The 12,031-nt window shown below is 42.7% G+C and overlaps 1 protein-coding gene across 1 annotated transcript in view; it reads right to left on the bottom strand.

Annotated features, from left to right (window-relative positions):
• The window catches only part of CACNA2D3 (calcium voltage-gated channel auxiliary subunit alpha2delta 3), an 807,776-nt gene that overhangs the window by 148,357 nt on the left and 647,388 nt on the right, over nt 1–12,031 (bottom strand). The window contains exons 26-27 of the mRNA XM_081805734.1: nt 7,135–7,256; nt 4,480–4,560 (exon numbers count right to left, since the gene is read on the bottom strand). Of these exons, the coding sequence (XP_081661860.1) occupies nt 4,480–4,560; nt 7,135–7,256 (203 nt within the window). The remainder of the gene's footprint in view (nt 1–4,479; nt 4,561–7,134; nt 7,257–12,031) is intronic.

Raw genomic sequence — 12,031 nt, 5'->3', positions numbered from 1 at the left:
TTTTTTTTTTTTTTTCAACGTGTTTCTTGCAAAGAAACAGACTGGCAGATCAGAGCTCCCCCCAGATTTACTAAAAATAATTGAATTTTACACTTAAAATAAGTGAATTTTTGGTATGTACATCACACCTCAAAAACAAAATCTGTGTTAAAAAACTGTTTCTGTAGGAAAGCAATGCCTCTATGGTCTCTCATCTACTTTTTTTTTTTTTCCTTCCCTGCTGCTGATCAGATTAGCTATTCTAGGCATCACTTCAATGCTCAGACCTCAGAAAAGACTTTTACTGATGTAGAGGTAACTACCAGGCCGGCACAGCTGACATTAGGATGGGGAACTAAACGGTTTTTCTATTCCTTAAAATATCCATAGTGGTCTGTGTCAGATTACTAGGGCATGGATTAGAGTTGTAGGGGTTGACTGCACCTCTTAGAGTTTTCGTCAAATACTGTGTTCCCCTTGTCTGGACAGTACAATTTGCACTTATGTACCTACACAGGAGAGGGGAAAATGAAGCCCATCTTCCTTGAGTTATTTATTCTGCCACGATTTTTGACATATTTACCACACGTCAACCTTTGTGCTTAGCACTAGGAATACAAAGATAATCCGGACCGTCCTTGCCTTTGGAGAGCTTTTAAATTTTATTTAAAAGAAATCAAACTGGAACATTTGTAGAAGAGGTTCTAGATTTTGATATGCTAAAATTTACATTTAAAGCAAATGCAAAAAAAAATCAGAATTTATTATCTGTTATTTAAAAATCCCGAAATCTGAACTTCTTTAGAGAAAACTGAGATGCTATATTGTGTATTTATAGAAAGAATCCAAAAGGAGAACAGGGGGATGGGACAAAACGTCCAAAGAGGGGAGAAGTTCCCTGTAGACTTCCACCTTCCCTGGTGACTGACTCAGTTCTGCCCTCTGTGTATTTCTCTTTCTCTCCATGTCATTTCCATCCTTGCTTGGTAGAAGCAGCGCCCATGACTTTGGACAATAGGGTCCAGTCTCCCCATTACGAGCAGAGTAGAGAATTAACACCATGATCTATGTAATTTATGGAACTCAAGTCAATAATAACTAAGTGAGTGCAAAATAGGTTTCTACAAGTTCAGTTCATTTTATAGAATTCTTACTGAGGATCACTCCACTATGCGTCCACTATGTACTCTCTAGGGTTCTGTTCTGAGCAACAGGAGAGGAAAAGAACAGTTTTTGACTTCCAAGACCTTCTAGATAATTGTCCAGCTTTTCTATTCACCTGCCCTGGGTGGACATGGCTTTAAAAATAACTATTTTACAGGTCTCTAGGGGAGGGAGGGAATGTCATTGTGGAGCCTGGTTCTTACTCGAGTATATCTAGAGTGCCTGGTAAAAGAAAGGGGTCAGGAAACAGTGAATAAATGAATGAATGAATATGCTGTCTACTTGAAGATAAAAATAGGTCACCTCAAATCCTAGCATTTTTATACTTTTTCATATTCCAGTATTTTATTTGTTTTTTCATTTTATCCCCAAATCAAGCCAGAGTAAGGTGAGGGAGGTTATGATCCCAATCTTATTTTAGATAGATCTTCAGAGACCCAAGATCACGTTTAGCCAGTTACAGAGGAGGTGACAAACCTATGTGGACTTTACAGTCTGAGGGTTGTGTTGCAAATAACAACAGAAAAATGGATGAGGGGCCTGACGTGCACAGAAGGCTCCAGAGCTCTGGAGAGTCTTGGTAGGCCAAAGAGAAAGTCCTACCACTTCTTCCTTTGCAGAGGGAAAGCAATTAAGACAATTCAGCACACTAGTGGCAGCTGGAAAGTTGGCAGGTCCCTCAAGAGAAGGACTGTAAGCAATGTCATAGGCCAAGAAGATGGATGGGGCCCATTTATGCACCAAGGCTGACGCACAAATGGAATCCTGCCCAGTTTGACTGCCCTTTCTTCAAAGATGTCATTGACAGATGAGTATCTAAATGTTTTTGTTTAAAAAAGACAAGAAAAAAAAAGAAAGAAAGAAAGAAAAAAGAGAATAAAGCAAAAACAAAACAAAACAAAACAAGAAACTCTTTCTGTCCCAAACAGACACACATAGCCAATGAACGTGAGAATACCAGATCAGGCTTGAGAGGAGAACAAGCTTTTCAAAGTCATCCTTGATAATTATTTGCAAAGTTGTACACCTTTCCTTCCAAAGACATTTCAATTTAACACAAGGATTTCATTGAAACCCCAAATTACTGCCAGTTGGCTGTATTCCATCTGCTGTTGGGGGCACACTGGTGGGGGCAAGCTTGCTCACATATTCATCTTCACTTGCCAAAACAAGGCTTCTTCCCCAATTAAAATGACCTTTTTTATTTTAGAGCAGTAAATAATGTCTACTTAACTTGAGGAAAATACACAGAAGAAAGTTACCGAAGCTAATCACACAGGGACATGATGGCTGAGTCAGAGTCAGCTCAATCTGTGGGGAGAGCGGGAGAGGCCACTCTGCCTCTGGAGACAGAAGGGTCCTCTTGAGGCCATTGCCTTCATGGTGCCGCATTCCTGGCAGCCTTCAAGAGCAGACCAATCAAATCCGTTTTACTTACGTCTACCAAACACACTCTTCAAAACAAGGTTAATCACCACCAGTTTTAAAAGGTAAGTACCAAATACAGTTCCTCAGATCACCTTGCTTCTTTGTTTTGCTCTGTAATTATCTTCTGAAGATGGGGACCGGTTGATACACACTGAGCAGCAGTAAACAGCAGGATGTCTTTTCCACCCACTCACGGTTGGCCAAACCATGTCTCACGACCTGCCTGTGGTCTCTGGCCAGCCGTGTCACTCCACAGTAGACCAGTTTAGATCAGCAAACCATTTGGAAAATTCACGTTCTCCTCAACACTGGATGCACAGTACCCCGGCTGAGTCTACATTTTGCCCATGCTCAGACATTTACAACATAATAGGCATTTGGAAATGTTTGACCTTGGTTTGCAGGCTTGGATGGGGTGGCTGGGATGGGCACAGTGATCTTACGGCCGACACAGAACATCCTTCATGACGACTGAATGAGAAACCTAAGGAAAAGTTTTTCAGAAAATTCCAAACAGATGGACAGTCGCTTTGGTCAGACCATGTCTTTGACAGCTGCTGTTGGAGTGGCCCTGCTCCAAGGAGATAACATGCCTCCAGAACTAGCTGGCAGGGTCACCCCAGGGAAAGCAAGGCTGACCTCCTTTGTGCAAAAGTAAACCCTACTGAGTTAAATGATCCTGTCTCCTACTTTCTTCAAGGAACATGAGATGCTAGGTGACAAAATTTGAAGACAGCTGCCATGAATCTTCAGAGTCCTTATTTCCTGGCTTATTAGTTACAGGTCTGTCTAGTTCAAGAGGATCTACAGGTCAGATACATAAGACCGTCTTCCTTGCCATATCCAACAAGCCAGGAATAACCAGGGCAATTGTCCCCAAATCTTTCCATCCCTACTAATACAATTATGATGCATAGGCTAAATCAAAAATAAAGTGGGGAAAGGAGCCCAGTGTCTCCCAGCCAGAGAGCAGCCACTCCAAACACGTTTGCTCCATTTGAACTCCTTCCCACAAATATTCACAGTGTGCGAAGACACAGTAGTTGATGTTCAATGTCCACCTACAGTACAACTTATTGAGGGAGGTTGCCCCAAAACAGAACAACTCCCTTTGGTAAATCTAGCCAATATCAGGATGGTGCTTGGAGGGTCTTGCCCACCCATCAACCAATGGCTCCAACAATATCAGAAATAGATGATGCGCCAGACTTATAGACTCCATTTTTGCCAGCAGCTGTCCTCCAAGGAACACTTGTGGCAGTTTCAGACCCTTTAGGCCAAAATACCAGCAAAGAAAGCCCCCAGCCACCACAGACATCTATTGCCACCCTTGAGAGTGGAAGAGATGGCAAAAGCCAAAGACAGGATTTCTTTGACAATTCAAGACTCTCCATCGTGAAATGTTGTGGCTTTCTCCTGGTCCCAAACCTGGCACTGGCAGATACCTCTAACTTTAATTCCTCAGCAGGATGAGAGGGGTAAAAATCTCAGGCTCTCCACAGAAGGTACATTTCAGCTTGCGTGTGCCTAAAACAAACCCACAATTCCCTAGAATGCCCCCTGTTATCCCAATGATGCAGCGGTGGGAGATCTAGAGCTTACTTTAAATGAGCATGCTGCCTATGTTCAAGAAATTCTCCTCTGCATGTACCAACAGTTTCTTACTGGCTCAGAGTTTAAGAAGAAGAGTACTGGGAAAGATTTCTGTTGTTACATCCAACACAGCCAGCTGTCAGAATCTTGAATTGGTGAAGATGGCACCAAGCTAAGGAAGAAGTAATTTTTAATTTTTGTTTCCTTTCAAAACTTATTCTGTGAAAAACAAACATGCTGCATAGAAGTAATTGATTGGCCGGATGAATGGACGCCATGCTTATGTATATTAATTGATTAAAATCCATCCTTTACCTGCCACCACAGGAGATTTCCGTTCATCCAGGAGCTGGATGGAGGTACTTGCTGTCACCACGTTGCTTTTGTTGACTATTCCTGAAAGAAGAGAAACCATCACAACAAAAATAGAAAGAGTTACATGCACAGGTTAAGAGAATAATCATATTGGCCTACGGTCACCAACTCAGCAGATGGTGCTGGTGCTTGGTTCCCAGAACCCAGAGTAGGCCAATTCTGTGCGGCCATGGGTTCTGTGTAGATAGTCCTTTCAGTTGAAGGAACTAGTGCACTGAGTTCTGACCACCACACTGGGTGGGGGGGTGTCCAGCCTCTTCACATCAAAATTATTAAGCATCATTGGAGGGAACCCATCTTTTTATGATTTGTGGTTACTAATTACAGTGTTTACTCGTGTCAGTGGTCATATTTACATTGTCTCTCTGAATACAGCCATGAAGAGCTACATGAGACAAGGTTTTGAAATTGTTTTACACGTCGGGAATTTCAGCTCTGATTTGTTGGTTATGACTTTACTGACTTATAAAGTTCTAGTTTCAAGCCCAGTTTTTCTTAGCAAAACCATTCCAATCAGGGATAGACTTGGAATGCAATCCTCACTCCAAACTCTTATTAATGTGGTAACAATATGGCATTACCACTAAGAGATTTTCAATTACTAACAATGATTCTAATACCCATGAATTAAAAGACACTGAGCAGAAATTTCAAACCCCCTTGGTTAATAATTGTTAGTACAGTGCTTGCCTTATAAATGGTTTCAAGGAATGGAATCCAATCGAATTGGGAAACAGGGAGAAGGCAGACCTGAATCTGAATACACTTATGATCGAAGTAATTGAGAATTTTCTCCTGACTCAAGTCTAAGCAGTAATAAAAACCAGTTTCTTTTCCAATGAGTACAGGTAATCAGTACACAGTAGAAAAAATGAGAGAGAGCCCCACAGCAACACTTGAACTTGGTGATGTTTAACATCTCCGAATCCAAACGGAGAATAAAATCTCCTAAGATGTTAACTCATCCTTAACTTTACCATGAAGAAGGTAAATTCTTTTTCATTATAGGATTTCACTGAAAGTTCAATGAAACCCTACTTTCCCAAAACCAGTTCTACACCAGTCTCAATTAACCAGACTTTGTTTTTCTCAGACATAAGTCTCTGTAGGGAAAATGGTGACAAGTAACAAAGCAAACCTACCCAAGGGCTGATCGCTCACAACTCTTATTTCCTACCACTCCTTTTCCCTGTCCAGCTTGGAGCAAAATCCATCCTGTCAGAAAAGGATAACTTGATGCTTCCAGTCCAAATTCAGCAAGCTAAGTTCTAATTTTTTTCTTAGAAGATCAAGAAAGAGAAAGTATTGTGATACTGCATGATAAAAGAAGACATAGGTTTGCAGCAGAATGAGAAAGTTCACTGTCTCTCAGTTGATATTTTGGGCAATAAAGTGTCATACAAACAAACATAAAGAGAGAGCTTTAGTCACCTGGACATTCGTACATAAGAACACATATGTGTGTGGGTGTGGGTACAAAGAATCTCAGTCTTGAAAAGAAACTAAGTGATAATCTCCTCTAAAATTCCATCTGCTCAGGGAATTTCTACAATAACATTTGGCCTTTCCTTGAATATATTCATTAATGACCCTCTTCCTAATGAGCCCGTTCACCTAACTTTTAGACAACTCTTGTCAACATGTCTTCTGCAAATTTTGAAAGTGCACTTTCTGAAGATGTCTTCATTCACAGAAATGAGCAATGCTAAGAATCAGGGAGGGGGCTTTGACACTAAGCACCAGAGAACCTCTATTAGGGTTGATTTAGGAATGCTTACAAAAGACTAAGTTGAGAGGCTCTAAGATAAAACATAAGTACAGTTTGAACTGTCCAAAGTGATCCAAGCTTAGAGAACTAGGTCTTATTCACCTCTGAAGTTCCTACAATGCATAGTCAGAGTCTTACATAAAATGGGCACCAAAAAGTATCAGCTATGTGAAACAAGAAAAAGCCAAGGGCAATTAAGAACTATTTTTAGTTTGTTTTGTTTCTAAACCTAGTTGAAATAAGATGGTGTTCAGTTCTTTTTTGGAGGGAGGTAACCTTAATTTTTTTTATAACATAAAATCTTAGGACTAGAAAAATCACTGACTATGTGCTTTTCCTTGGTCACTGTAACCCTCTGTCAGGAGAGGCAGGGCTACACAATATCTTAGCCTTCAACTCTACATGTGGATTTGAATCAATTTAGTTTCTGATAGGGGAACTGTGGGCCTCCAAAATAGTGTGACTCACTGAAGGTTCTGGCAAGGATGTTATGCCTGCCTGAATTTTCTCTAAGTGGGGCCATGACAACATTAAAAAAAAAAATCTACTGAGAAGTTTGTATTCAAATTCCACACAGTAAAAAATACCAGTCCTGCTTCCCAAAATGCTCTTTGCACACTTTAGTTAAGCAAAAGCTTCATTTTACTTGGGGCCATTATACTTATGGAACAGGTGGATGGTTCACTGCTAGGCCAATATTCAGCCCTGGCTCTCAAGACAGAACTTGTCTTGCTCCAGCATTCAGACAGCTCCCTTACACACTGCATGCAATGCCTGGGTCAGCAGGACCAGACAGATGGACCCCCACCTCCAACAAGGACACCCACCTGTGCTGAATGGGATGGAGTAGACAAAACTCCCAGGAATCTGCTCAGCAGCTCTTCGGTACCAGAGAGGGAAATGGTCTGCATTAAAAATATTCTCCTTGTCTCCAGCTTTCAGAAAGTCCCTTGAAATGGAAAGGAATAAGAACACGTCAAAAAGCCACAGATAATCCGGGCACCTGGGTGGCTCAGTTGGTTAAGCGATTGCCTTCAGCTCAGGTCACGATCCTGGAGTCCCTGGATCGAGTCCCGCACCGGGCTCCCTGCTCGGCAGGGAGTCTGCTTCGCCCTCTGACCCTATACCCTCTCATGTGTCCTCTCTCTCTTATTCTCTCTCTCTCAAATAAATAAATAAAATCTTTAAAAAAAAAAAAAGCCACAGATAATCCAATTTAAAAATGAGCAACGTACCTGAATAGACAGTTTTCCAAAAACACATACAAATGGCCAACAGATACATAAAAAGACGCTCAACATCACTAGTCATTAGGGAAATGCAAATCAAAAGCACAGTGAGCTATCACCTCACGCCTGTTAGGATGGCCATCATCAAAAAGACAAGAGACAGCAAGTGTTCTCGAAGGTGTAGAGAAAAGGGAACACTCGTGCACTGCTGGTGGGAATGGAAATTGGAGCAGCCACTGGGGAAAACAGTATGGAAGATCCTCAAAAAGTTAAAAATAAGACTACCATCTTATCCAGCCATTCCACTGCTGGGCATATACATGAAGGAAATGAGAACACTAACTCAAAATGATATTTGCTGTTCACTGCAGCATTACTTACAACAGCCAAGATAGGGTAACAGCCTAAGTGTCCATTGATGGACAAATGGAAAGAGAAATGGTGGTATCTAGACACACAATGGAATATTATTCAGCCATAAAAATGAGAAAGTCCTACCATTTGCAACAACATGGATGGAACTTGAAAACATTAAGTGAAATAATTAGACACAGAAAGACAAATACTGTATGATCTCACTTAAATGTGGAAGCTAAACACAAAGAAACAAAAACAAACAAACAAACAAACACAAAAAAACCCCACCAAACTCAGAAAAAGAGATCAGACTTGTGGTCACCAGAGGCAGGGAGTAGGGGCAAGGGAAATCGGAAGAGAGTGGTGAGAAGGTACAAGGCTAAGATTGGCCGGTCCTAAGCTGTTATGTGCCACACGGGGACTACAGCTGACATTGCTGCAGGACCCACGGTCAAGTTGTGAAGAGACTAAATCCTAAGAGTTCTCATCATGAGGAGGATTTTTCTCCTGTTCTTTTTATTGTATCTATTTGAGATGAGAGATGTTAAGTCAACCCATTGTAATCATTTCACCATATACGTAACCAAAACCATCATGCTGTACATCTGAAATTTTACAGTGGCGTATGCCAATTATTTCTCAATAAAACTGGAAGAGACAGAGGGGAAGTGGGAGGAGGAGGGAAGGGGGAGGAGGAGGGAAGGAGGAGAAGGGGGAGGATCCTGGCACCACTCAGCAAGGAAAAGCCAGATGCCAGTGTGTCCCAACTGCCTTTGTTGGGTAAAAATGGTGTTAGCTTCCAGAACCCCAACCTGCCTTTCCCAGTGCAGAGAGAACCTGTATAACACCATGTACCCCAGATTACTCAAACACCTTGTAGAACTCCAGCAGTGAGACTCCCAGTGAGGGAAATGATTTTTCCTAGTGTATCTAGTGAACTGATTATCTTACCATCTAAAGCAAGCAAACAAACAAAGCCTCCAGAAATCATATCTGAAGACAAAGGAAGTCAGAAAGCTCTGTCTTGCCTTACAATTCACACATGATCACATATCCTTGGGAAGACCAACTTCTTAAGTAGATTTTTACTCTTCTTAGAAAAAGTGTAACAGAGGTAGCAGTTGGCCATGTAGAGATCCTTGCTCCCTTCCTGCCTCCCCAACCTACTTTCCAGACAACAGGATGGCTCCGGCCCCCTCTGTAAATCCCTCACCCTGCCCAGCCTCCCACCCACTGCCCACAGTGCTTCTCTCTACCCTGAAGACTACATGCATTCTCCTCCCCATCTCTTCCTTTCAAAATCACATCCCACCTACCACACAAATGCACAGAGACCTGAGCAAGCCCCTGCCCCATGCTGGGGCCCACAGCCTTGGTCTGTCACACAGCCTTCTTCCTTGGCCTCATCTGCACTATGTCATGTCCCCATCCCAAGCCTCCTGAGGTCTATGAGGAAAGAAGCTTTTGTTCCCATTTTGGTTCCCACCACAGAGCCTTACACATCCTGAAGTTCCAATGAGTGTTTGCTGGTTCGCTTAACTCCAAAGAATCATGTTTACTCTCTAGTACCCAAGTGCCTCATCTTGGCTGATACAGTAGGACTCAGGGGAGGAAATGACTGCCTAGCTAATTGACAGTCTGCAGAGAGCTTGCAGGAAGGGAGAGCAATCAGGATACATTGTGCATGCAGGGAAAAGGCCACTCATTGAACTGGAAATGGCATCATTTTCTATCTAGCAGTTTGCAGTGTGGAGTTGGATCACACAGATGATGGAGAGAAATACTCAAATATTCTACATTGTTATAGCATGGTTGAATTTATATGTTAAGTTACAATTAGTTGGTTCTTTGAAACTACTTGAATTGGCTTCTAATTCAGGAAAGAAATTTGTAGTTTTAGGGTTTGGTCAACCAGCGATCCCTTGATCTCTTCCTAAGATGCAAAGCTCACTCCTAGAGGAAACCCATTCCATTGGAGACCACCCTTAAAGTTCTTAGCATGGAAATATGTCTCCTTTTAACTTATACTACTATGTCCCAATTCCTCTCTAAGGGCAGAGACCTTATTTTTCTTGACATTTCCAGGGCCTGGCACTCATCAGGCACTCATCGTATGCTTAATGATCACATGATAAATCAAATCTCATATTCTGATAAGAGCTCCTCAAGTATTCAAAGCAGTCTGCTATATCTTTTCTAAATAGGATTTCTTAATTCTTTCAAATTTCCTCGTCCGTATGGCCACGTTCCCATGTAAAGGCTCTCTGCTGTCATTCAAAAGGCCAACTGTGGAGTCATGAGCGGGGCTGAGACAGTGCACAGACCTCTGCGTTATTCAGAGTGCAGGGCGAAGGAAGTCCCAGGCTTGATGTTACAGACAAGCTCCTTCTGGCACTGATCTATTCAGTGGTAATGTTTCCTGATCCTAAAATCCACAGGACTCACAAATACTGAAATGTGACCTTTTGTATTTTTTTTTCTTTAGATATGAGATTCTTCGTAAACCTGACTTGGAGAGGTGTGTGAAGGAGACTCTGCCGCCTAGCCCTAGGTGGAAGGGACAGCTGCCTCCCACACCGCACCATGGCACAACCATGCATTTTCACTTGAGATGGTCCTGTTCAGTGGTGGGATGCATATAACCACAGGGAGGAAGGCACCTTTCTCATTCAGCAGTTAATGGTCCCTCTTCCAGGCCCAGAAGGTGGGATAATAGCTTAGACTGACGGGGACATTTGAGGACGGCAGGTGATCGGCTTGGAACACTGCATAACTGAGTGCCCAGTGCCTGCTGCCCAGGACCAGATGCTGGCACCCAGGGCGGCAAGCAGGAGCCTGCAGTGCTTGATCTCCATTGGCTTCGGTGTTAATAGCAGAGGGTCTGGTTGCCGGGAAACCTTGTGGGTTCCTGACGACTACCAAGTGGTGATTCAGAAGCAAGCAGAAAGAGAGAGCTGATTCTACAGAATCTCTGAAAATGTTCTTCAGGAAGACAGATCTTTCTGGGGAAGATGAAAACCTACTTCTGGATGCCAGGGGCTGCTGTGGTGTTGTGTGAGACAGGCCTAGGTTTTAAGCACAGTTGAATGACCTTGGGTGAGGTACTTGGGTCAGTCACTGAGTCTCTAGCCCCATTATAAAGTGAAAATGGCTCCAACAAGTGTATGGGATTCTTAGAGCTCAGGAGCTTCTTCCGTTCTCTATGGTTCACATGGAAGGTATGAAGCAGCCATCTCTTAGACTTAGAACTCTGAGGGGAGCAGAATCACCCCCACAGAGGCTGATATCACCTCTTCTATATGTCTACTACACATGCTCCAAAAGGCCAGGCTGAAGGCGCAAGATTCACTGCTGACATTGGCAGGTACAAAGGCCATGAACTAGAATCAATGTGCTTCTAAAATCAGGTGATAGAGATGGTGATAGAGAGAGTGTAGGAGGCTGATGCTAGTACATGGGGTGGGACTTCATATTCTCTAGTCCTTTCCCCAGCACTTTGCACTCTTCCTTATATGCCTTCTTTGAAAACACAGAAAATCTAAAAGCTTTCTAGCCCTGGCTAAGAGTATATCTGAATAGTTGGGTCTTAACAAATGTCATTTGCCATTTGGGTGGCACAGTTGGTTAAGTGTCCAACTCTCGACTTTGGCTCAGGTCATGATCTCAGGGTGGTGAGATTGAGTCCCTAGTCGGGCTCTGCGCTCAGGGGGAGTCTGCTTGAGATTCTCTCTCTCCCTCTCCCGGTGCCCCTCTCTCCCCCTCCCCCACGCTGGCACTCTCTCTCTGTCAAATAAATAAATAAATAGATCTTTAAAAAATGCCATTTGCTTGAAGGGGTAGACAGGTACAAGACTCTAAGATGAGAGAAGTCAATTCTATGTGCCTCTATATGAATATATATGAATGTATAGAGGTACAATATGCCACAAGGTACCTCCATATGAATCAATGTTATGAGTTTCTTGAAGACAGAAGAATTATCTCATCCATCCGGATACCCAATGACTACTCACTCTGGGTCACAGCAGTGTCACAGGGAGCTGAGCTAACCTGTACTTACAGATATTTTTAGCTTCTCAACGTGGTTTTACATCCATAGTTTTTTTGATCCTCACAAGAACGCAGGGAGATCACCACT

The sequence above is a fragment of the Leptonychotes weddellii genome, chromosome 1 (genome assembly GCF_054177405.1).
Source record: "Leptonychotes weddellii isolate Sample4059 chromosome 1, ASM5417740v2, whole genome shotgun sequence".
Classification (NCBI taxonomy): Eukaryota; Metazoa; Chordata; class Mammalia; order Carnivora; family Phocidae; genus Leptonychotes; species Leptonychotes weddellii.
This window is presented reverse-complemented; position numbering and strand designations above follow the sequence as displayed.